The sequence below is a fragment of the Delphinus delphis genome, chromosome 3 (assembly GCF_949987515.2).
Source record: "Delphinus delphis chromosome 3, mDelDel1.2, whole genome shotgun sequence".
Lineage (NCBI taxonomy): Eukaryota > Metazoa > Chordata > Mammalia > Artiodactyla > Delphinidae > Delphinus > Delphinus delphis.
Genome location: NC_082685.1, coordinates 61551413 through 61577477, shown reverse-complemented (window position 1 = coordinate 61577477; position 26065 = coordinate 61551413). Strand labels below are relative to the sequence as shown.

The window sequence follows — 26065 nt, the reverse complement described above, 5'->3', positions numbered from 1 at the left end:
GTGGAGAGAAAGTTGGTTTTTTCTTTTATCTGCAGAAGGACATTGAGGGGAGGGAGGGCAGCCCAGCCCAGCCCATTCACCCTGGGCCTGGTGTGGCTCAGGGACCCAGCTTGCAGCCTCCCTGCCCCCACCCCATTTCCACACCCCTCTGGCTGCCGCTCTCAGTATGTGCCCTCAGTGCTGTCTGGACTGGCTTGTCCCTCAACTCCGATAACCTGATCCTCCTGGAAGAGTCAGTCTTGTTTCCTGTGCCCTCCCTCCTCAGCACCCAGCAGGGTACCACTTGTAACTTGCAGGTGAGAGTGGATTCTTCGGTGGGCCTGAGTTTCCTTGAGTGGAAGCTGGCAGTGGGCAGGTCCTGGTCTCTGTTCATTCTGGGGCTGCTGACCCCCCTTGCCCTCCCTCGTCTTTGACCAGACTCTCTGTTGTCTGAGGCTCTGGGCTCAGGAGGTGGGAGATGCCGCCCCCTCTCCCAGCCCCAGGGCCCATGTAGGTGGGCGGGGAGAGGGCGAGGCTGGTGAGGAGAAGGCTAGGGCACCACCTTGTTCTCAGTCTTTCTCTGCAGTGGGGTGAGTGTGGGGAGGAAGGTTATTGGGCAATTTTCTGAGAGACTGAGGATTTCCCAAGCCGCCTGTGAGTATAATGGGGCCTGCCTTTCATTGCAGATGGAAGAGAAGAGGCGAAAGTACTCCATCAGCAGCGACAACTCTGACACCACCGACAGTAAGGCCTTCCATCTGGGGCTCCTACCGGGAAAGTGTTTGCATAATTATCAGGCCCACAGGCCCAGATCGGGGGACACTGCCCCATGGTCTCAATGTTGATGAAAGCATAAATCAGGCCAGGTCCCTCTGCTCCTAAGAAAATCCCCACACCACTATGGCCTCCAGGGCCTTGCTGTCCTCTTTACTCTACTCCCCTTTACCCTCTAGCTCTCAGCCCCATGTGTTTTGCTCTGGTTGGAACAGATCAACTCCCCTCTGGGCCTTTGCCTGTGCTGTTCTTGGCTGCTAGGAACACACCCCTCTCCCTCTGGCCCTGCCGTTGAGTCAGGGCCCTGTAGAAGTGTCCACACAACAGATAAAAAACCTGTCACTCTTCATTATAGTGACCTGATAAGTATCATTTCCTAACCAAGTATCATTTCCTTATTAAGGTAAGCTCCTTGATAAGAGGGGTCATGTCTTGCTGACTGCTGTATCCAGCTAGATCGGGCACATAATAGGTGATCAGTAAATATTTGCGGAAAAAATTAATGAAGGAGTCTGACCTTCATGGGATCTTGGCAACAGAACCTCAGGGTAGACTTGTGTGGGGGCTGGGTGTGCCAGTCCTGGATATGGGGGGGCACTGTTACAGAGAAAATGGGGCTTAGGGAGCCCCTTCTGAAATACGGAGGCAAAAAGGGAGGTTTGTGTCAGGTGAGGGCTTTTTTCTGGTACTAGAAGGCAGCTCTTCTTAGATGCCCTAAGAACCTGGGCCTGCATGAGCCAGTCGGAGTAAAGAGTTCCATTCTGCCCTGTGTAGGAGAGACACTCTGCCAGGAAGATCCCACTTAGCGGTGTCCTCTGGTGAAAGCCCAGGCTGAGGAAGAGCCTGCGCTGCCAGGGAGGCCGGGCCTGGAGCCCTGCAACTGTAGACCTTAGTTTGTTCACGTACGTGGTGAGCAACTGGGATTGGGGAGATCTCCAAGGCCCCTTAGAGCTCCCGGAGTTCTCTAATCCCCTGGAGCCTGAGGACACATGCACCAGAATGAGAAATCAGGTCCCAGCCCCTTCTCTCCCTCCGGGTTTCACTCAGTGTCCTTTGGGGTCTGTTTACTCAGCTTGGCTCTGGTGTCTGACCTGGCCCGCTGTTCCTCCCTGCAGCAGTAGATCACAGCGTCCGGCCCTTTGTGGCTGCAGTCACGCTGCCTGTGGCCTGTTTCAGTAGAGCCAAGAAGAACTGCATCCTCTGCTTCTAACTTTATTTCAGGCAAAGGAACCCTTCAGGGCCAGGCGCCCGCAAGGGAGAGCATCTGGGCAGCTGAGCCCTGTTTCTGCATTGGAGTTGGGCCAGGCTGAGGCATCCTCCCTTTTCACCAGTCCCCACCACTACCCATCCGTAGCTGCTGCTCCTTTGACCCGTAGGAGTGGGGGCCAACCTGAGTGTAGTCCAGAGAGGGCCTCTAGACCCTAGTGATGTAATAGGTAATCTTAATCAAGGCAGCGCTGTGTGCCAGGGACCGTGCCAAGACTTTACAGGCATGATATCATTTAATTCTCACAACAACTCTTTGAAGATAGTTATTCTCTGCCCCCATTTTATAGAAAAGCAAGCTGAGGCTCAGAGAGACTAAGTCATTCGTCCAGGGTGAGGAGCTAGTAAGCGGCTGAGCCAGGGCTCCAGGTTAGTCTGTGGGCCTACTTTAGAGCAGCAATCTTCCCACTACCTTGTCTCGCCTCTGCATACCCACTGGGCATCATCCCAGAGTGTCTGATCAGCAGTGGGGGTGGAGAGTGGCCACAGAAGGCTTATTATAGCCCTCCTTCACCAAGGAGGAAGCAGAGGCCAGAGAGGGCAAGGGATTTGTCATGGATCACACACAGGAAGCTCATACTGAGTCCTTGTCCAAACTGCCTTTCACCTCCCAGGCGTCTTCTGGTTGATGGGTAGAGGAGGCATCATGTCTCCATTCATTGTTGGAAAGGCCCAGAGCAGGGACAGTCCACCACGTGCTTACAGAGGTCACTGCCTCCTGAACATTCAAGCCAGAGCTTTCCTGACAGACCTCCTTTCCTTGGACATGGGTGGGTGGTGTTCCTGACCTTCCAGGGGCCCCTCATGGGCTGTGCTCTCTCTGCAGGTCACGCTACATCTGCATCAAGATGCTCCAAACTGCCCAGCAGCACCAAATCAGGCTGGCCCCGGCAGAACGAAAAGAAACCCTCAGAGGTGGGTAGTGACAGGTATCCTGGAGAAAGATGAAACAGAGGTGGAAAGGAGAGGGAGGGATGTATGGGGGAAGTGCAGGTATATGGGGTGGAGAGGATTCCTGGCAGAGGGTGCAGTCATTGCAGAACAAGACCAGTATGGCTGAGTAGAGTGGATGGGAGGAAGGGGTGGGGGAGCCAGTTCTCATAACCTTGTAGGTTGTTGTAAAGATGTTCCTATTGATCTGAGTGAGAGGAGAAGCCTTTCAAGGATCATAAGCAGGGTAATTATATAGTCTGCTGTTTTAATGAAAGGTCCCACTGGCTGCTGTGAGGAGAAGGGAATATGAGGGGCAAGGGTGGGAGTGGGGAGGATTCTTTGGCAGTGGTCCAGGAGAGAAATGATGGTGGCTTAGAGCTGAGTGATGGCAGTAGAGTAAGAAACAGTAGGATCTGGGACATTCTGGAGGTTGAGCCAAGGGTGACAGGATTTGCTGATGTAGGGATGAAGGGTGGAGTCCTCAAAGTCATCCAGTTAGGTCATCCACTCCTTATTATGCCCATTTCACATGCATCTGCCCTTTAAGCCTTCCTTACTTTGACGCTGTTTCTTGGGACAGGTAGAGGTACTTATGGCCTCTGGAGCTGTGGAGAAGAGCTTTGGGGGTGGGTAGACAAATGGACGTGCGATCCTGCCTCTGCAGCCCCTGAAAAATTGCATCCTAGAGCCTCATCGCTCCCTCTTAGGTCTTTAATGCGTGGCACTGGGCACAGAAGAGACCCTTGGCACAAATGAGGCTGCCAGAGCATTGAGTACCCAAGAAGGGGGTTGCTTTTGAATCTGACCCTTAACAGAGAGATTGTCTGCAGCCCACAGAGTAGCCAGGCACTGGGCTAGACACTACTTTTTTAATCCTCCTGTTATAATAAGGAAATTGAGGATCCTAAGGTTATACAGCCAAGATGTGAGGTTCTTGGGGCCAACCGCGCCAAGGGTGGGAAGGCTTAGAGTTCTGGGGCAGAGCACTTGGCCCGGGTTGAGGGAGGATATCTTTGTTCTGAGCCTGGCAACCTCCTCTCCCCTCCCTCACTGCAGGGGCCATCCTGGAGCTGCTATCATTAGCCAGTCCCTAGAGGGGGTCTTCCGAAAAACCTTGCATTTGAAAAAGGACTCCCCGCCTCCTCCGGGAGCTGGCCTACCCTGGGGCTCTCCTTTTGTGGGGCTGGGGGTGGGGACACCTTTGAGACCTGAAACCTCGCATTCCCATCCCCCAACCTAGTATCCTCCCTTGGCCCTATAGGGGAGTGGTGGAGATGGAAGGAAATATCTCCAGGAATGCAGTCAGGACTGGAATGAAAGCAGGGGGTGAGGTGGGCATGGGAGGATGCTGTTCTTGAGGCTCTTGGCACCTCCTGGTCTAGCCCTGCTCAGTGGGAGGAAGGCATGTGCTCATGTGCACTGGGAAGTAGGATGCAGAGTGTGCTAGGGCCCTGGGAGTCCCTGGGACCACCCCTCCACCCGTCTGCCCCCACCCCCATCTTGAGAGCTGCAGGGGCTCCCAGTTACTACTAGGGTTGGATTAGTAAAACAATAGCCATCTTTTGTGCCTTCCTGGTCCTGGAAGGCAGGAATTGTTCTGCCTGTTTGGGAGCTGAGGAACCTGCCTCTCAGAATCCCACCTGCCCCCTGCTTTCAGGGGCTATTCAGATTGGAGAAAAGAGGGGAAGTTCTGGGGAGGCCCTGGGGCTGGCTTAATCCCTTCCCCTGACTCCCCCTTCAAGCCCCAGTGGGAGGCAGGGCCTCCTCTCAGGGCGGAGATCCCTGGGGCAGTGCTGCCTTCTACACCGGGGATAGGCAGGCAGGCTGGGGGGAAACAGGTGTCAGGCAAAGGCTGAGGGGAAAGGGTGATTTGCATGGGGCTGAAAATTCCCCTGCCTCTTGGGTTTTCCAGCGCAGGGCCTTTGAACCTTTCCCCACCTAAAAATAGAGTCAAACCATTGCAAGGGTGTTGATCCCCAGCCCTGCTGGGGACTGGCCATGCACGGCCCTGGGTTCAAACCCAGGAGCCTCTGCAGGGGGCTCTGAGGCCTGACTGGAGACACCCGCCCTCAAGTCTTAGGCTCCAGGGGAGCTGAGGAAGTCTTCCCCGCCTTGAACTGTCGCCAAGGACAGGCTTTTCCTCCCACAGCAGGCTGGAGAGCAGCCTGCGAGGTTTCCCTCGTCCCCTAAGTGAGGAGGCTGAGCCATAGCCGGCATAAATTCCAAGTTATCGTGGGGCAGAGAGGAAACCATCAATGAAAGCTTCCAAATTATTTGGCTCATGAGAAGGCGGAGATGAAAGCGAGGATTTGGCGGCAGATAACGTTTGCAGTAAATCTCTTCACTGGGCTGTCCCTTCTCTTTCTGTGCATGGGCTGGAGAGAAAGGCCTTTATAATCTGCTGGAGCTGGGGGCCGAGGGCTGTGGACACCTGGTGAAAGGGCATCTGGAGTCCCTTCTGCTCAGTCCCCAGAGTAAGAAGCCGGTGGGGTCGTTTTCAGGCTGCTCACACGGTCTGCTCCCAGTCTGGCCCAAGTTCCCAGCCTCAATGCTTGCAAGTTGACGTGTGTGGCGCAGGAGTCCCTTCCTGGTGGCTGCAGAGCCACGGGACCCATGGTTTACTTCGTCTGCTCATCTGTGAAGGTGGACATTGATGGGTGGCGATTCGAGGATTAGGAGTATTTGGCATAGCAGCAGCACTGGCACGTAGAGAAGCCACCAGCTATGGAAAGAGCTGGGGTTGGGTTTAGGCGACACTGGCAGGGCTGCCCCTGAAATGACCTGTGCACTCTGAGGGTGCGGATCAAGGAGCACGCTATACACCAGAGGGAGGTGCCCCAGGCTGGAACAAAGTGATCTGACCAGGAGTCAGGACCCTGGACAGGGCCAAAGCCTTGAGGCCCAGCTTCCCTTCTGGCCCTTAACCAGTGGGTGGCCTCCCTCATCCTGAGTGAAAGGGGACTGCAGGCCTCAGTACTGGGGGCTGAAAGAACAGGCCCTGGGATTCCTGGGAGGCTGGGTTAGGATTTTTGGTGGGAGTACACTAAGTCTGAAGTTGGCCCCAGGATCCCGTTTGGCAGTGGAGGGGAAAGGTGGGGCTGACCCCAAGCACACAGGCTGCTGCCTTCCTCTGCTCTGCCTGCCAGCGGGATCCCAACAAAGCTGAGATCTGTCCCTCGGGGCTTAAGTCGGCCAGGCTAGTCCTGAAGGAGAGGAAGGGATTAGCCTGGTTGGGGAGGTGATCTTAGTGCATAAACCGTGCTGAGGCCTTGGCTTTCTGGCCTGGCCTGTCTCACCAGATCGCATGAACATCACTTAGTGGGTCATATCTGTGAGACCTTATAGAGATCACAGACCAGAGATTATTTTGTTAAATACCAATATCAGACCCCAACCCTTATCATTCCCAAGAATTCTGACTTCAATGTTCTGGAGTAGGGCCCCAGGTACCTGTACTTTTTAAAAGCCCTCCTGCTGGAAGCCAGGCTTAAGAACTACTGCCATAGGGTAGGAATAAAGACGCAGACGTAGAGAACGGACTTGACACAGCGGGGGAAGGGGAAGCTGGGACGAAGTGAGAGAGTAGCAGTGACATATATACACTACCAAATGTCAAACGGATGGCTAGTGGGAAGCAGTCGCATAGCACAGGGAGATCAGCTCCGTGCTTGGTGACCACCTAGAGGGGTGGGATAGGGAGGGTGGGAGGGAGGCTCAAGAGGGAGAGGATATGGGGATATATGTGTACGTATAGCTGATTCACGTTGTTGTACAGCAGAAACGAATACAACATTGTAAAGCAATTATACTCCAATAAAGATATTTTAAAAAAATAAATAAATAAGGGCTACTGCCACAGACCTTTTCCCCTGATCAGCTAAGACAGGAGTTTCTGGCTTGGTCCTCCCTGGAAGTTGAGGGAGGAAGGGAAGGCCTTCCAGCCTGGGTCCGTGACCTAAACAAAGGCTGGGAGTGTGGGTGGGAGCATCCTGCAGCTCACCCCTTCTCCCAAAGCAGCCAGGGGACCGAAGGTTTCTGCCAAGCCCTCTGCCTGGCATAGGTGGGAAGGCAGTTTGAGAAGAGACCCGGAGGCCATCCTGTGGTTTGGAGGCTGCTGTTTGAAGCTGTATCTTCCTCAGGCCTGGGGCAGAGAGGCAGATGGAGGGGCAGTCCGAGAAGCGAGGGTTTCCCCTAGGCAGGCTGTCTTGAGGTAGAAAGCTGAAAGCTGTGTTTTCAGGAAGTCAGAGTCCCCAGAAGTCAGCCAGTGGGCGGGGACATAGGTCCTTAGGACCCTAGGACTAGTGATAGTGATTAAACTCAGCAGACACTTGAGAGCACCTACTAGGCCCAGCCTAGTGCTAGGGGGCACAGAAAATGCAGGCCCTATCCCTGGGGAGCTTGTCCTCTGACTGTTAGCAGGATGCAGGTGCTATACAGGAAAGTGTCCGTTATGAGAGGTGTGGCCGCTTTGCCACTAAGGAGCTCTGTGACCTTGGGCAAGTAATAGTTTCTCTCTGAGCCTCAGGGTCATCATCTATAGAGCGCTGCCCTGCAGTTACTGTTCTGTAGATGTGACTGTCCTGCCCTGAGGCCTGTGGAGCCTGAGGGTGGGGGAGATCCCAGACGTGAGTGGAAGTGAAGCTGGCCTCCCTGGGATGGAAGCCTGGATGGTCCCAGAGCAGGGTGGGCAGGAGCTGGCCTCTTTTTTAGGCCCTGGTGACAAACTGTATATACCCCTAGATGAGAGAATGGGGCTTCTCTGCAGGTCCACAGGGGCCCTTCACCAGTGCTCAGCCTTTCACCCCTGGGACAGGGCCCAGGAGAAGGAGGTGACCCTGTGAACAGCCTCTGCCACCAGTGGAGTGTCTTCCTGACCCAGGGTCTGTGAAAGTTCCTCTATAAGGATGGCCTTCCCTAGGAAAGGCAGCGAGTGGAGAGTGAGAATGCAGTATATCTGCTTGACCCATTGCTTTTGAAAATGGACCTCTTCCTCCCTGGGTGAAGGCAAGGGTGAGCAGATTGTGCTGGGGTGCAAAGCCACAGGATGAATAAAGGTGCCTTCTTGGAGGAGCCAGAGGTGTTACCCAAATGTTTGAAATAACATATTTTATATTAAAACAATGATGGCCTATGTTGTAGCAAAATGCTCCCAAACTTGAGAAGTAAAACAGGAGGCTCTGAAAAAAAAAAGTTTTTTGCTTGCCCCTGTGGTTTTGAGCGGTGTTTCTAGCCAACAGTTCCTCTGCTACCCTGGGAAGCAGGCAGGCAGTGAGGGGAGCCCTTCCTCTGGGCTAAGCGCCTGCTCTCTGAGCCTCCCACTGCCTTCCTCTGGGGTGGGGGGCAGAATCCACTTCTCGTATAGTTAGAAACATTGCTGCTCCCGCCAACTGGAAAGGCCTCCTGGCCTCTGGGACTTGTCTTGCAAAAGAAATGTGTGTAATAAATTCTCTTTAAGAGCAGGAAGTGCTGTTATCCTTGTGAAAGAGAAAGATGTTGAGTGTGTGTGTGTGTGTGTGTGTGTGTGTGTGTGTGTGTGTGTGTAAATGTCTGACCAAATTAGCCTAGTGGTAGCTTGAATGGGACTGGGCGGCTATTTCCAGAGCCCTTCTCTGGAATGTAGGCCTAATTTTAAGTATCTAAGTATGCTCTTGGCTGAGATACTCTTTATCAGTTTCCAGCCCAAGAAAGAGATTTTTTTTAAAAGAAGAAATAGCTGACTGGTTTGCAGGCAGCATTACATTGGTTAAAGGACAGTGCAGACCTTAGGCAAGTGGTTTAACTTCTCTGAGTCTTATTCTCCACATCTGTAAAGTGGGAGTAATATGAATTGGGTGAGATTGTATATATATAGCATTTAGCACAGCACCTGGCATACTATAACAGGGCAATCACTTTTCACTATTAGCTGTTCTTTCTAATGAGATGAGGTGCTCAGAAAAAAACTGTGATTTCAAATGAGGTACCGGTAGTAATTTTACTTGGCTCTTTCAGGACAGACTGTGAAACATCCTTTGGGAGATTAGAGAGAGGGGGCACTCCTAGCTTTGCATTGGGACTTTTGATGTGGACAGAGTCAAGGAGAGGCAGTCCAGGCCAAAGCCATTTTCATTGGCTTTGGGACAGTGACCAAGACCAGTTCCCGAGTTCCACCTGGAAGAATCCTTTGGGCCAGACCTCTGTCTGCACTCTCTCTGCTAGGAGGACAGGACAGGAAGTTTCAGAGTTTAGTCATACTTCAGACCAATCCTGGGGTGCATTCACTTACTCACTTGTTCCACAAGCATTTCTTGAGTACCTGCTATGTGCCAGGCGCTGTGCCGCAAACAGGCACAATGATAAGCACGACACATGCAGTCTCTGCCTCTCTCAGCTTGATTATTAGAGGAGATGGACATTAAGCAAATAATGACACAAATAATCATATTCTGTAATTATGATAGGTGTTGGAGCTTTTCCTTAAGTGACTGAACGTCCCCTCGTGCCTCTTGGTCTGAAATACACTACGATATAATACTTCACCCTTGAGAAAAGGAAGCAGAAACTAAGGTCCCAGGATGAAATGTTCAAATAACATTCATAAATCTTGTGATCATATACAGAAACTCTTAGCATAGCAGAGTGAAAGTTGCCTGTTGTCATTGTCTTTATTTGCTTTTGGACATCATGTCAGACTCCAGACAGGACATGCTTTCTGGCATAGCCCGTTTTTGGTTCTTCTGGGGAAGTAGGTACAGAAAGCCTCCATAGACTTTTCAATGCTTGTGGTCTTCAGTCTTGGGAAAAGGAACTAGAGGGCAAGCCACGTGCAGTTTCCCCGCATCTGGGCAGAGCAGGGTCTTCAGCTCCCTTCAGAGCTGCGTTGGCACCTCTGGCACTCACATCGGTTACTAGATTAGTTGTAGACCTTTAAACGTTCTTCATACTGTTTGAAGAAGCTACAATTAACATCTCCCAAGCAGCTCAGCAGAACTTGGTTGCTAGGCAGCAGACCCCTAAAGACAATTTGTCAATTTCTGCCAAAAGGGAAAAATAGTAAACATTCACATTCTTAGAAAATTGCTTGTTTTCCAGCTTCCAACTTCCTTGCCGTGGCAAGGCCTCCAGTTCATCAGTGTCCATTTTATTCCTTATTTCGTTTTCATAAATAATTCAGAGGCATTTTAGGAGAATAATCGAGCCTTTTTGTAAGCCTCACCTTTGGCAGTTCAAAACAGAAAGATGTTTGGGTTGCTGTATTTGTGGACAGGTTTTGTGTGAATGTACAGGGGTTCCTTTGGAAGGTACAGAGGACCGAGCTGTAGCCTTGGGCAGCTACCCGGAAAGGTGGCAGCAGATCCATGGGAGGCTCTTGAGTAGTTCAGCCTTAGTTAGCACCTAGCATGTGTCAGGCTCGGCGTGCACTGCTGTAGCAAGAGACGAGGAGATTCCAGTACAGGGGCTGTGGAAGTTCAGAGGAGCCCAGAACTCAGCCTGGCATCAGGGAAGGCTTCCCAGAGCAGATGTGGGCTGGACTCATACCCTAAGCGTGAAACAGGCTGCCCCCACTTTGGCAGGGAGAAGACTGTCCCAGCAGGGTCCTCTCATGTGCCAAGGGTGAAAAGTGCTTGGGAGGGAGACTACCCGTGCATCCTTGTGGCCATGGGGCCTGGTAGACTCAGCAGCTCAGCCTGAGGGCAGTGGGAAGACAGTAGAAAGCCACTGGAGAACTTGGAACTTGCGAAGGTCACTGTCTGATTTGCATATTCCAGCCCTTGGGGAAACCACTTGATTTGGCTTAGGGTTAACTCGAGGGCATTGGCAATGAGCAGGTGGCCAAGAGGGGCTGGGGTTGTGCAGGGGTGCTGAATGGCTCCGGTGTTGTCTATCTGGGTTCCTTTGCCACTTCCAACATGAAGGACCTTGTGTAGGTTATTAAACTAACCTGAGTCCCGGGTTTCTCAACTGTAAAATAGGGATAATGGTAGCACCCACCTCACAGAGTTGGTGTAGGGACTAATAATTCAAGAACAGCCATTAGACTGGCACTGGGCACACAGTGCTCTTTAAGTGTTGACTGGTACCATTAAGATGGTGCTGCCCTTCCTGTGCTTCCATCAGTCCTCTGCCCAAAAGGGCCACAGGTAACCAGTCTGCCCCCTGCTGCCTGAATGACTGCAGATGAAACTTGCAACTCTTTTGGGACTGAACTCTTTTTTTTTTTTTCTCTCTCTCTCTCTCTCTCTCTCTCCTGAATCTCCCTGACTGAATTGAGCACGGGATCCCTTCCAGCTCTTGAGTTCTCAATGCCAAGCCTGTTCCTAGGTCAGGGCCACCTCTCCCCCCGCTGGTGTGGCTTGGCACTCTGTCTGTGCCTTACAGACTAGGGCTGCCTCTTGCTCCATTCAGTCCACGTGCTTGGGTTATTTCAGCTCTGGATATATCCATGGTGTGTATCACCTGTTCATGGGGGTTCAAAAAGCATTGGCAAGGAACCAGCTGGGGGCCCAGAAGGGCCCTTTTATTCATGCATTCATTTAATCATCCACTCAGTCACTATTTATTGAGCACCTACTATGTGCCAGTCACCCTGCCAGGCATTGAGAATGTTGCAGAGAATAGGACAGGTGTGGCAGGAGAGATGACAAGAAGCAAGCAACATGCATACACCAGTTAATTTTCAGGAGTATAAGTACTGAGACATGAGGCAGAGTGATGGGCTGGAAAGTGGCTCTGTCGGGTGGTTGGCGGCCCTGAGCCAGGGTGATCAGGGTGATCCCTCAGGGGTGACATTTAAACTACAGCCCAGGATCAGGGAACAGCAAGAGGTTTCAAGCTCACCTGTGCCTTTTTGGAGGGGCACACAGTGGCACTTGGCTCTTGGACGGTTGATTTCCGGTGCAAGATGACAGGCTTTCACTGTTGGGCGGTTCCTTTTGGCATCAGAGCAACAGGGCATTAGATGTCGTACCACGTGGCTTGCCAGGGTTGGGAGAACTTTGAGACAGTCACCAGTCCACTGTGGGTTCAGTTTACCCCCACCAGGTCCTATACTGGGTCCCAGAGGGCAATAACCCAGCCCCAGCCAGCAAAGGGAGGTGCCGAAGGATACCACAGAAGCACCCAGTACCTGAGTTTGTGTTTTTCTATCAGCCGTCTTGCTACTTGCTAATAAGATATGCAAATTATCAGGGCTGTGAAATCTTTGCACATTTCATCTTCTGTTTAATTAGCATTTAATCGTAATCTCATTTTAATTTTTTCACACTGGCACCCTAATTAAATGTTAGGGTGTTAGCCTTAACAGTTAAGTTATATTGGCAAATAGAGTCTTCAAGAAACTTGACCTTTTGCAAGCCAGGGCCCTCTCTAGCTAGATGCAGACATTAATTAGTTTTCTGCAAGATGCTGCCTTGAGCCCCCTTGGTGTGCCCATTTCAGTTGTTTCCTTGTGGTTACAGCCCTAGATTCAAGTGAGACACACAGCCAGCGGGTGGGGCCTCCCGCAGGCAGAGATTACCACTGAACGGCTTGTCACGAGCCTCTGGAAGGCCAGTGGATACTGATTCTTCCGGGGAGGGGAGTGGGCTCGGAGCTGGGTCTGAGGCCTGGAGGACTCCTTGAAGTGGTTTCTCTTCTCTCCACACTGTGAACTCTCCTTTAACTTGTGATTCTCATGTGATGATCACTGGGAAAGTTGGTACCAAAGCAAGTCACACAGTGTCCAGTGCTGCCACCAGGTCCTACAGCAGCCCTTTGTGGAGGACCCAGTGAGGCCGAGCAGCCAGGGCAGGTGAGGCACTGCCAGTGCCACTGAGGCTTGCCTTGGAGGTTGCTCTGGGGTGGGGGCAACAGACAGAATGTGGGAAGAGCTGTTTCCCCCCGAGTGAGCAGGTGCTCAAAAGAAAACCAAAGCATGAGGGTGCGTCAAGTCACGGCCTGGCCCTGAGGGAATTCGGATGGGCTTGATTGAGAAGGAATTCAACACACTCCTCCTACCCCATCACAAACAGAGAATGGTACTTCAGAGCTCCCACCGAGCAGGGCTCATGGTATCCTTGTTCTTTTTTTTTTTTTTTAATTTTTATTGGAGTAGAGCCGATTTACAATGTTATGTCAGTTGCAGGTGTACAGCAAAGTGAACCAGTTACACATATACATATATCCACTCTTCTTGAGTTTTTTTTTCCCATAGAGGCCATCACGATATCCTTGTTCTTGAGAGACCATGGAGACCCTGACCCATGAGAGGCTATTCTCTGGGCTGCCCCAAACCCTGGGCTCTCCCTCAGCTATCTGCATGAGGCCCTGGCACGTAGTCGCCTGGACTCTTTGACGCTAGTGACTGTGGTAGCAACAGCAAACATAACTTTGGATCTTCAGCAGAAATTTCTGAACAGTTACTTCACGGCAGTATTGCATTCACAGACGCCTTTCTGCCATCTGATGTTTCCTCACTGTGTTTGCTTTTCTCGGCAAGTCTTTCCTCTTCTCTCTGAGGTCCACTACCGTCCATCAGTCATATTCTGTCCTTGAGCAGGTCAGAGCACATAAATTCAGTCCAATGCACTTATTGAAGATCTTCTGTGTGCTGGGTTCAGAGAAGATGCATTCTTGTACTTAGTACTTTTGTGCCATCTTCTTATTTTTGAGTGAGTGGGCTTTCTGCATTTGCCTTTTCCTGCCCTGGCCTGTGAAGCAGGTCACACTGAGGCAATCTGAAGCCATTCTCTCTCCACCTTTGCTCCCCACAGGTTTTCCGGACAGACTTGATCACAGCCATGAAGATTCCAGACTCATACCAGCTCAGCCCGGATGACTACTATATCCTGGCAGACCCATGGCGACAGGAATGGGAGAAAGGTGTGCAGGTGCCTGCGGGGGCAGAGGCCATTCCAGAGCCCGTGGTGAGGTGAGCCGGGAAGCCCAGGCCGGGGAGGCCGTAGGCAGGGGATGAAGGGGAGGCTAGGACCAGTCAAGGGATTCCTTTCTAGTGTGTCTCTATTCTTAGATTCTTTTGCCCTAAAAAACACTGCAGTGTTCCAGAAATACTGCAGGCCAAGGGTTTGAGCTTGGGCTCAGCTCTGGAGCCAGACAGCCTGGGTTCAAATTGCCAGTCATATTCAGTACGACCTTGGGCCAGAAATGTAATCTCCCTGGGTGTCAGTTTCCTTGTGTGTAAAATGGGAGTGATAACAATAGCACCTGCCCCATGCAGTGGTCGAGATGATGTAGAGAAACGATGCATGGCAGGTCCTGGACACAGGACCTGGCACACATGAGCACTCAGTGAAAACTGGCCGTGGGTTAGCTTGACGTCGATCCAGACTGGGTCCCACCAGAGGATCTTCTCAGGGAAGTCTCCAGGTTTTCAACTAGTCCTTGAGATAGGGATAAGCCACGCTCTTGACTTCTTCAGCCTTTTTAAGGAGTTCTTAGCAGGAGGGAGTTTAAGGAGTTCTTAACAGGAGGGAGTTTAAGGAGTTCTTAGCAGGAGGGAGTTTAAGGAGTTCTTAGCAGGAGGGAGTTTAAGGAGTTCTTAGCACACACATCAGATGTTCACGAAGCAGCTGCTACGACCAGACTCTGAGGAGGCCCTCCTGCCAGGGCTGGGCCAGGGTTGGCTCAGGGATGAGTCCTCTTTGGGCTGTGGTGCCTTCTGCTCTTGTAGGTCAGAGAGCCACCTGGTGCTCTTGTCAGGAGGTGGCCTTGTGGCCATAAGCCTTGCATCCAGTGACAGAGCTCAGCCAAGTGCTTCTTGCTGCACCCCGGGAAGCCCTCCAAGTCATGCCTTGGGACACAGGGGCCTACTGTCCTGGCCTCCTCTGCCCACCAGCTTGCCTGGGCTGGGCAGCTCGTGTTATTGGCAGTTCATTCCCGGCCTTGGCAGCCCTGTGGCTCTCACTTAGGCCCATTTTGACCAGGCCTGGGGCAAAGATCTCAGCTGTCACCTCCCTTGACATTGGCACTGTTGCTTCCTGGCAGCCACACCTATGACTGGCTCACAGACACCCAGTGCCTGTCTGATGCCAGGCCTGTGCTGGGCATGGGACTACAGAGGCGAAGCAGACTCTGAGCCTCACTCGGTGGTCAGTGAGGATTGGGTGTTGGGCAGTGCTCAGCCTCCTGGACTCCCAAGGGCTGAATGCCTACCAGCTCTTCAGCCCTCTGAGAATCAGGGAAGCTCCAGGCCTCTCTGGACGGGAGTGTATGTGGGATTTAGAGAAAGAATTTATCCTACACATCCTCTGCCCAGGGCCAAAAACGTGGGTCGGCCTCCTAGCCAGTTTCGCACCCTCAGCTCTGCAGACTGAAGAACTGTTACTGACCTCTTTGAACCTGTTTCCTTCTCTGTAAAATGGGTCTAAAAACAGTGCATGCCTGATACTGTGGTGGTGAGGATTAAATGAGAATTCGCACGCCAAGGGCCCAGGATAATGAGGCAGAGGGGTGGGCCACCAGCTGGGCAGAGAGGAGTGAGTCCTGATTGGGCTCAGCCCATGTCCTTGATGTCAGTGTCAGGTGGTTCCAGAAACATCCGCCGGCCTGGGTGATTACTTGCAGATGCCTCCATACCAGTAGCTTGGCTTCAGTTGGTGTTTTACCTGTTGACATCAAGACGAGAGCATGTGTTCAGACAGCTCTGGCTCTACTAGGTACATTCCCCACATACACATGGCTGCTCTAGGCCGACAGGAGCCAGGCACTCCTGGACCATCCATGCTCTTTGGAGAGGATAAACTGGAGGGAGAGGGATGCTCTCGTGGAGATATCTCTGTGCCCCATCTTTCCCTGTCTCCCTCCAGCCTGGTCCCTACATCTCCTGGGGTGCCTTCCACTGCACAGCCCTCATCTGGAAGCTAGCACGGCAGCCACCATGCTCAGAATTGTTATAGGAACTCTGTTCCTGAGAACTTGCTATGCTGAACCTGTTAACACTCATCTTCTCATTTAATTATCATATTGGCCCTCTAAAGGGCATATTGCTGTCCCCATTCTATAGATGAGGAAGTCAGGAAATTCTGGGGAATTCCCTGCCTGACCACCACCAGGGCCTTGTGGGCTGGGCCGGGAAAACACAGGCCACGGGAACAAGCCCTGGGTTGCCCCTGTGTGTCCCAAAGAGAGTCTTATGCCCTGATCACCCTGGCTCGCTGACTCTGCCCTCCCCTGCTGCTACCCTGGCTCCCTCCATCCCTCTCTCCTTGCCCAGTCCTCCCTGGCCCTTGAGCAGGTCTGCCCACCTCACGGTCTGAAACTTCTCTGGATAATGAGAACCTCTCACTCTCAGATCATGAATTGAGGGAGGGCCTACACTGCTCCCTCGGTGTGGCCAAAAGACTCAGCTCAGGGCAAAACCAACCTCTGGTGTCTGTCTGGTCTCCTGGAGTAGAGAGCCCTCCCCTTCTCCAGATCCCAGCCCAGCCATCCACCTCCTCCCAGATGACCTCAGTCTTACTGGCTGCAGCTGAGACTGAGGCCTTGGCCTAGGGTAAGGTCTGTCCACCCTTGATAGGAGTGTTTCCTCCATAGTCAGAGCCAGAAGAGGCCACACAGATGAAGATGAGAGCCCCAGGAAGTACAGGAAATGCCTTTTTTGTTGTGAGCCGTCTAACCTCAGCTTCCCAGAGAAAGGAATGTGATCTCGGCCCCAAGAGGTCTGGCCAGGTGGCAGCTGACTGAGCACACAAGTGTGGGTAGTTATGCCAGTAGGTGGTGGGCATTCGGGCAAGAGTTATCCAAAACCCCAGCTAAGCGTATGCTGGGGGCACACACAAAGCAGGGTCATGGCAAAATTACGGTGTTTTTCAAAGACTATGTTAATTTAAATAAGAGCCCCATGAGGAAAGGCAGAATTTTGTAGGACCAAGAGTACTAATATTCCTTCTATTTGGAATGATCTGGGGGCCGGGGGGCATCACGTCATTATCTTTGCCTAAGACCTTCCTTAATCTGGGCATCTGGTGTGGGAAAAGGTGGTGCCAGGCCCTTGCCCTTTCTCCTTGTCTCTCTCAGTCTCCTCTGGGCCTCCCTCTTGCCTGGAGGCCACTCTGCCTCCCTGTCTCCTTCATCCTTCCTGCCCCCCTTGCTGACACCGGGGCATTTCCTGGCGCCCAGGAGCCCTCCCCACAGCTGAGCCACGTCTGTGCATCCAGAGCCCTGCCTTCTCCTCCCCAGTCGGCGCTGAGTCACAGCCCCTGGCAGCCCTGCCTTCGACCCCAGGAGGCCTCTCGGGCAAGTAAGGGGCCTCTCAGCCCTGGCAGGGCTGGCCAGATGGAGGCCAGGCTCCGCAGCAATAACCATGGCAACTGGTAGGGGGTGGGAAGAGCTGGCATTCTGAACTGGCATCAGGAACTGAGGGGCAGCACACAGCTGATCGAAGAGAGGAAGCTGTGCTCTCCCAAGGCAAAACACCCTCATTCCATTTCAGAAGAAGCAAAGTGTATATCTTAAAATACATACTCACACACATATAGTGCTTACTACATGCCAGGCACAGTTCTAAGAGCTCTACATGTATTCATCCATTTAAACCTCATGCCAACTGTAGATGGTAGGTACTGTTATCATTAGCCCATTTTCTGGGGCACAGAGAAGTTAAGTGGCTTACCCAGAGTCACACATTAAGTGGTGGAGCTGGACTTGGAGACCTCACCCTGCAGTCAGGGCACTTCCAAGCTGCCTCAGAGGCAGAGCCATGGCCTGGGGGTGGGCTGACCTGGAGTGTGACCCTGAGACTGTAGCAGGTGCATCCTCTTCACCCCAGAGGAGCCCTGGCCTCAGTGCCCCTGAGGCTCTTGGTGGAGGAGGGGCCAGAGCTTGTGAGGGCCTGGAAGCAATCCCTGGCCTCTCCCCAGCTTTGAGGGGTATGCTGAAGGACCTGGAGGCCAGCTGGTTCTATCCCCCTGGTCCCAAAGTGGCTGGGCATTGCCCAGGACAGCACTTGGAATGCCTCCTACAGCCTCTGCAGGGTGGGCGGGTGGGAGGAGGGAATGGAAGGAGGTGGGCCCTGCTCGGCATCAAAGTCTCACACCTCACTTGCTCACTAGCTCCTCAGCCAGGCTGGCCAACTTGCTAAAGGCCCCCAGACCCAGCAAGAGTAGCAGGCTGAGGGCACCCTCCCCTCACACCTTCTCTTGATTTCCTAGGATTCTTCCACCATTGGAAGGCCCCCCTACCCAGGTGTCCCCTAGCGGCTCCGACCTTGGTGAGGGCTCCCAGCCTGATTGGCCAGGGGGCAGCCGCTATGACCTGGACGAGATTGACGCCTACTGGCTGGAACTCATCAACTCGGAGCTCAGGGAGATGGGTAGGTGACCCGCCAGCTGAGAATGGGGTGGGGGCAGACCAAGGAGGGTTTTCTTCTGAACCCCAGCATCCTCACCCTCAGGAGGGCAGTGGCCATCACTGGGCTTTGGCACGCCACAGGTCTGGGGGGAAAGTCCCTGCTGCGTTACTGATTACTGTGCTTCAATGTCTGTAGCTCTCAGATGGAGGCAATAAGAGCATGTCATTTATACGGTTTGGGGGAATACTGTAGTAAGTGTGACTGTTGCATGAAGATTGAGTGAGCGCTAGGAGTCTAGGATTACAAATGGGGCCAGGGTCAGCTGGTATGGGCCTTCCGGCTGGAGCCCACCATGTCCCAAGAAGGGCCCGCTCTGCCATATTCAGCCACCTTCCCAGGTCCCCCCCATACACATAGCTCGAGCAGTGGGTTCCCCGCGGAGCCGGCTGCATCCCAGAGACACTTCATGGTATCTGTGTGTACACAAGCATGTGTGTGGTCACAAGCAGTGTCTGAAGTCAACACCACACCAGGCCCCGGGGGCCTTTGAGGTTGCGTGGTCCAGCGCAGTCAGTTTTTGGACCATGGAGCTGGGGTCCTGAGATAGTGCAACCAGTGAGTGGGTGGAAGCCCTCCTGTACATCTGCCCTGAGAGGCCAGGCTCCTGACACCCTGCCCTGCTGTCCTCGCAGAGAGGCCAGAGCTGGATGAACTGACACTCGAGCGCGTACTGGAGGAGCTGGAGACTCTGTGCCACCAGAACATGGCGCGGGCCATCGAGACGCAGGAGGGGCTGGGCATCGAGTATGATGAGGATGTCGTCTGTGACGTGTGCCGCTCTCCCGAGGGTGAAGATGGCAACGAGATGGTCTTCTGCGACAAATGCAACGTCTGCGTGCACCAGGTAGGCAGCCCCCATTGCCGTCACCATGCTGTGCAGGCAGGCCCCTGCCTGACCCGGTCACCCTGGCTGTAGGGGTGCAGCAGCACTGTGGGCACAGGCCCCTGAGAAGGAGGGCAAGGGGGTGGAAGGGAATGGCGTGAGTGCCCGTGGTGCCAGGGATACCCAGGGCCCCTCGGCTCAGCCCCCTCAGCCAGATTTGAGTAACGCCCATTGGATGGTCTTTCTGTCCTGTCCTGCCGGCCTCCCTCAGATTCTCCCCACTGAGCACCCTACCCCCTCCTCACCATCCTGAACTTACAACGAGGCAGCACAGTGTAGTGATTGAGAGCAGAGCCTGGAGCCAGGCCACCTGGTTTCAAACCATGGCTCTGCCCTTTGCAAGCTATTTGATTTTGGGTAAGTTTCTTAATCTCTCTGAGCCTCTGTTTCCTCAAGTATAAATAAAAGTAAGTTGTTGTGAGGATTAAGTTCCTTACTATGAGTCATTTGGTTAGAATGGTATAGTAAGAGTTGTTCGTGTTTGTTAACAGTATTGGTATTATAAACCAGGTGCCGCCTGACTAGGCTCCCCTCTTGATCTTGGGCCCCAAGGCTATAGGTCTGGGGCATCTCTGGGCCTTGTTTGTAGAAGATGTAGAAGACCTGACTGGAACCCAGTGGACCCACTCTGGCCCTAACTTTGAGGCCCTCCCTTACCCACTTCTGCTTGAATAGCACCCAGGGAGCTTAAAAGGGCTTCACCTGGCTGGCAGGTTGGTAGGCAGTGCACCACCCTCCTCATTCATCTACGTCCCTTATACCCAGCAGCTCTTAGATCCATAAGCCCTAGGTATTACCAGAAGGGTGCCCGATCACAGATCCCTGTGAAAAAAGATGAAAGCTCTGGGCCTTGTCCTCGGGCAGCGTACATACCCAAATTTGTATTCAATTGAAGGGAGTTCATGGATGCCCCTGAAATCCATCCCCGATTAGGAACCTCTGCCGAAGTGACTGACCTCCCAGCAGAGGGCAGAGCGGAGCCCTTTCACGGAGGACTGTGAGATGGTGAAATTTCAACGCACAGCCCACGCAAAGAGAATCCCTGGAGCCCTTGCATTTTAGTCCCTTAGGAGCTCTCTTTGGCAGAGATGAGTAGCAGTGTCACTCCGTGGCTCCTGGCTTCGGCTGGGGCGAGGACTGTTTATAGCCGAATGCTGACCAGACGCAGATTGGCCAATGCCTCTGACCTGTGACCACCCTGCTCTTTCCCCAGGCATGCTACGGGATCCTCAAGGTGCCCACAGGCAGCTGGTTGTGCCGGACGTGTGCCCTGGGTGTCCAGCCGAAGTGCCTGCTCTGCCCCAAGCGAGGAGGAGCCTTGAAGCCCACTAGAAGTGGGACCAAGTGGGTGCACGTCAGCTGCGCTCTGTGGATTCCTGAGGTGGGCAGATGTGGGGCTGGGGCGGCCCTGGGGCACAGCCGTGGGGAAGTGGGTCTGAACAGAACTCAGAACCCCGACGGCAGAGCACTAGGAAAAGAAGGTGATGGGCCACGTTAAATGGCAGATCTCAGGTGTCGAGCCTGGGAAGAGCTCAGGCAGCAGCCCACAGGGAACTTTACCCATGGACCTAGGCAGAACCTGGGTGGCTATTTCCATGGGAAAATGGGATTATGAGCCACTGGGGGATCCAGGTGGTGTGAGAGCTGGACAGAAGTCAGGCAGCCGACTCTAGGGGAAAGCAGGTTGGGGGTCTACCCAAATCTAGGCGGTGGTCCCAACCAAGGTCAAGTGCTTTTTTTAAAATGAAAATAAGCCAAATGACCTAAAAGGAAATCAGGTGGGGAGCCTGATGAAAATTGGAGAGTAGGGCTGTGGCTGGAATGGGGGGGTGGGCCCAGGTCTGAGTCTAGCGGGGAACCATGGACGATGGGCTGAGCCCACAGTGAGTTAGCAGAGGCCCTGGGCTCCTGTCTTATTTGAAATGTGAAATGCTGACATTCGCTGGCGTTTCAGCTCTCTCCCTGCTGTGTGCCCTGACCCAGAATGAGGCCCCACTCCAGTGCTGCCTGTGCCCGGAAGCAAGCCAGGTGGCCCTGTCAGCAGGTGGCCCCTCCCCTTCCTGGGCTCGCCGTCTGAAAGTCCTTGCTGGGACCCACATCACAGGTTTCTGTGATCATAGTGGTTATGTCAGCAATAGTCGCTTGCGGCCACATCAGCATCTTGAAGTCTGGGACTACCTCTGAGTATACCTGGTCTGGGCACAGCAGGGACACAGAGGATCAACAAGGACCTACCGTGGGGGCTCTTTGGTTCAGGATCTCTGGACAGGGGCCCTTTTTCCCTCCTCAGGCATGGGCAGTAGGAAGGCAAATGTACCCTGCCTCTGGGGCTGAGGAGTGGGCTGTGCCCAGGAGATGGGCATGGTTATAGCCCTGTCCCCATAGGAGGGGCTAAACAAAGACACATCCCGCTTGGCCAGGAAAGCCCTGGAGGTCCCCAAGAAGAGATCCTACCATGGGGACCTATAGTCGCCACCCAGAAAAATAAGTAAAATAAATTCAAGTTCTAATAAGAACTCTGAAGATGCTATAAACAAAGGCCTGAGGTACAAAGGAGAGGGGGACCTTGCATGTACTCATCTGCACATGGAAGCATCTCTGTCTTGAGACTCACACAGTCACAGGCACACATACACTCAGTCAGTTACACACACGGAAGTGCACTCTCCCAGTCACAGTTTAAGCCTAGGCGCTCTAGAGCACACACTTAGCACAACGTGGTCAACTTGGGAAGTCAGGAAGGACTTGGGATTCTCCCACTGCCGTGTCTGCCCACCACCTGGTTTCAGCAGACAGGCCCCCCATTTAGGTGATCCCTGGAGGCAGGCTGGAGATGAGAGACCTGATGCAGCTCCCTGTGTCCTGCCCCAGGTCAGCATCGGGTGCCCCGAGAAGATGGAGCCCATCACCAAGATCTCGCATATCCCAGCCAGCCGCTGGGCTCTGTCCTGCAGCCTCTGCAAGGAGTGCACGGGCACCTGCATCCAGGTACACAGCCCCTTCACCCCGCTGCTGCCCGGGAGCCCATGTAGGAGCCAGCTACACAGAGGGGTGTGTCTGGGACACCCTGTAAAGCAGGCCACTGCCAGCACCCTCCACCTGCCCCATGGTGCTACAGACAGAAGCACTGATGTGCCTGGGACAGGGACCAGAGCCAGCACCCCACCTGCCGGGCACTCCTCCATCCCTAGTTCCACTAGGCATGGGTCACAGGCCTGGGGAGCCAGGCTCACCACCCCGTTACAGTAGTGAGGGGGCTTTCCCCAAGAGCAAGGGTCTGTGGGCTTAATAAATACATTGACCTCTCTTCTGATGTCAAACTTGACATGTGAGAGGGGTAAGACTCAAACTTTTCCTCCAACTAAGCTAACAGGCTCTCCCTACACATGGCAGGGCTGTGTTAGTTTGTTGACAGTAACGGTTCCCAAATTCTAGGGCGTATCAGTATTACCCAGAGGACTTGTTAAAACACAGATTGCTTGGCCTACCCCCCAGAGGTCCTAATTCTGTAGATCTGTAGGTGGGGCTGAGAATTTGCATATTTCTAGCAAGCTCCCATGTGATATTGATGCTCCTGGCCTATAGGTTGGGAAGTGGGAGGGTCATCCTTTCTCTCCCTTGTCTCTTCAGGAACAGTTGTCATTGTAAGCACTAGATGTACCTCCACCCATTTATAAGACTTTCAGAATGGTTTGTGAGTGCAGTGTAAACGGCCACTAAGATTTCGATGGGTTATTGCTGAAACAGTTGTCAGCTACCCACAGCCATCATCCCAGGCAACTCAGGCCCTGAGTTGGCCCTAACTGCCTGGACAGGAGAAGAAGGAAGGGACCCAACTCCAGCCCCTCTTCCCAGAGGACAAGGGAGGGGCACAGCTCCCCATCTTAGATAACATTGCAGGAGCAGAGGAGGCAGGGACCCATCAACAGCCTCTTTCTTTCGATGCCTCAGATCCAAAGTCATTGTCCGCACAGAAGTGCAGCTTGTCCCCAGAGGGATTGTCAGTCATCTGATTGTTGACTTCCCCAGGGTATATGATGCTGTCCAGCTCCCCCAGAGCTCCCCTTCCCATCTTCCATGACTCCCTCCACAACCTGCAGGATGTTGGCAGCCCGTGCCATTTTGTTTAGGGTCTCGCCAGCATTCTGCATTCTCAGTGTAACCCTGGGGGATGCCCCACATCCTTCTTCCCTCCCACCAGGGCTCCCCTCATACCTCACGCTGCCCTTCCTCTCCCTCTAGTGTTCCATGCCTTCCTGCGTCACGGCATTCCACGTCACGTGCGCCTTTGACCACAGCCTGGAAATGAGGACTATATTAGCAGACAACGACGAGGTCAAGTTCAAGTCGTTCTGCCAGGAGCACAGTGATGGGGGCCCACGGGGTGAAACCACGTCCGAACCCGTGGAGCCCAGCCCAGCCAGCGAGGACCTGGAGAAGGTGACCCTACGCAAGCAACGGCTGCAGCAGCTGGAGGAAGACTTCTATGAGCTGGTGGAGCCAGCCGAGGTGGCTGAGCGCCTGGACCTGGCTGAGGTGCTGGTCGACTTCATCTACCAGTACTGGAAGCTGAAGAGGAAAGCCAACGCCAACCAGCCACTGCTGACGCCCAAGACCGACGAGGTGGACAACCTGGCCCAGCAGGAGCAGGACGTCCTCTACCGCCGCCTGAAGCTCTTCACGCACCTGCGGCAGGACCTGGAGAGAGTGAGTCCCCCTGCCGCCCCCCAGCCCGCCCGCCCGGTGGGCAACCCAGGAGGCCTTTCCACCCCTCCCTCGCTGCCCTGGAGCAGCCATGGTTCACCAGGACACATTGTGAGCTCTGGCCAAGGCGCTGAGGGCCTCGGGGTCTCAGACAGGTTTGGGGTAACTGAGAGTTTGTAGAACAGGGGAGGATCCAGCTCTGGGGTCTCTGAGTCCCTCTCGTCCCAGCCCTTTTGCAGGCCTGGTGAAGGGTGGGGCCCCTGCCAGGACTGTGAGGCTGGGAAACACCAGGGCTGGGGCAAGGACCCAAGCTTCTGACTCCTGGTGGTCTCTGTGGGCCCTGCCTGGTCCCAACACACGTGCTTTGCTTAGAGTCGGAGGCAGGGGAGGAGCTGGGAATCACAAGTGGGTTGAATCAGTGTAATAAGCACGTGCTGGGCCAAAGCAGGGAAGACAGGTGTGAGTGCAGCTCCTGGGGGTGCTGGGTAGAGGAAACAGTGTGAGCAGAGGCACGGGCTGGAGACCAGCTGCGGCCTGTGTGGAGTGGAAGGATGGGGCTGGGTGGGTGGACCAAAGTGTGTCTGGAAGCTGCAGAAGTGTTTTAAGCGGGGACTCTCCTGCTGTGGCTGCAGATTCCAAATGCTCACCCTGGAGGTGGAATCACAGGGCCCAGATGGAGTGAGCGGGTTGGCCAAAAGCCCTCAGCTGTGCCCTGGGGGGCAGGGGATCTTGCCTTGGTCCAGGCGCATCGCTTTGGGGGCTGAGTGAGATGAGGAAGACGTGCAGACACCTCGGGTTTGGGCTGGGCCGTGGAGGTTGGGGACCAGTGAGAGTTGCTTTCCTAGAGCATGGAGGCCCCCCAGAGCCTCTAATGCCTGCTGTTCCTCCCAGAAAGAAGGGGAAAGAGTCCTGCCTTCTGTGGAGCGTGCCCTTGAACTTGGCTTTTTTGGTACCCCTCCCCTGACTCCTCCAGCTGATAAAGTACCACCCCCCAAGTTGGGGGCACCCCAAGGATGAAGCAGGGTGTCCCAAGTCCTTGATCCAGTCCTCTGAACCCCAGGTGCTCTTCTGGCCTCTCCTCTGGGGTACATTCAGTTCTAGGATTCGGAGTATGAGGGGTCATGTCAGGGGGACACAGACTCACATGCCTGCCCGCTGCCCAGGCCATGCTGGGAGACAGCCGGGGTGGAAGCATCAAGGGGGCTTTGTGGGACTTAAGGCAAGCTGCTTTGCTTAGGCATGTCTCAGTTGGCGCGTCTGTAGAATATGGTTAGAGCAATTCAGCAGATGTTGTGCTGTGGGCTGGGCGGGGCGGGGCAGGGGGGCACGGAGGTGGAGGCTCTGAAACTGGACCCGGCTTCTCCACCCTCCTGCACCCCACGCATCTGCCCTGAGGCCTGGTCACGTGGAAATGACCCTGTTGGCCTGGGAGGGAGCTTACTGCCTGGCAGCCAGCCTGCCACCAGGTCAGAAGGTGGGGGGCAGGGGGATCACCAAATGTCCACGGCTCCAGCCAGGACAGAGAGCAGGGCCACCTGCGCTGCAGTCACCGCTTCCCGGGTAGCCCAGCCTCCTGTCTCCCAGGGCCATCAGGTACAAATCCTTCCGAGACCAGAGCTGCTTCCACACTTGTCCTCAGGCCACCCTCGGGTCTCCACCCGCAGGGTCTTGAGTACAGACACCCTGCTTTGAGCCCTCCTGTTTCCAAACGACTCATCACATCTGACCTCCCTGGTCTGTGCTGCTCAGCCCACATGTCTGGCCCTGGCTCGGCTGCGTGGAGAGGTCAGGGGACGGGCTCACCTATTGAACCATCATCCTGGAAAAAGAGTTGAGAGGTAGATATTGCCATCCATAAGGAGCAGATGGGGAAGGTGGGGCTCAGAGAGGTGAAGAAAGCCTTGGAGGAATGTGTGTTTTCTAGAGTTGAGTTGAATTGGGGCCTGAATAGGAGAGGAGTTTGTCAGAGAGTTGTTGGTTTATTCTCTATTCTGTACATTTCCTGGGCAAAAGTACTCCCTTATCAGTCCCCCGACCTCTCGACCCCATTGTTTACTGGTACAGGTGAAGCCAGGGCCTGAGGTTGTCATGGGCTAGGATACTGAGGTAGCTCTGGGGCTCCTGGGTCTGTGCCTCATAGACCCCTTTGGTTGAGGCACAAAGCCCTCCAGGTGTGAGTTGGTCCACTCTTCCCCAGGAAG

General features: G+C 54.0%; 1 protein-coding gene across 6 annotated transcripts in view; it reads left to right on the top strand.

Moving 5' to 3' along the window:
* The window catches only part of JADE2 (jade family PHD finger 2), a 49322-nt gene that overhangs the window by 10227 nt on the left and 13030 nt on the right, over positions 1-26065 (top strand). For all 6 annotated transcript variants that reach the window (XM_060008836.1, XM_060008831.1, XM_060008832.1 and 3 more), the window contains exons 2-9: positions 666-723; positions 2846-2934; positions 13683-13840; positions 18078-18238; positions 18910-19121; positions 20374-20541; positions 22032-22148; positions 23403-23867. In XM_060008836.1, the coding sequence (XP_059864819.1) occupies positions 666-723; positions 2846-2934; positions 13683-13840; positions 18078-18238; positions 18910-19121; positions 20374-20541; positions 22032-22148; positions 23403-23867 (1428 nt within the window). The remainder of the gene's footprint in view (positions 1-665; positions 724-2845; positions 2935-13682; positions 13841-18077; positions 18239-18909; positions 19122-20373; positions 20542-22031; positions 22149-23402; positions 23868-26065) is intronic.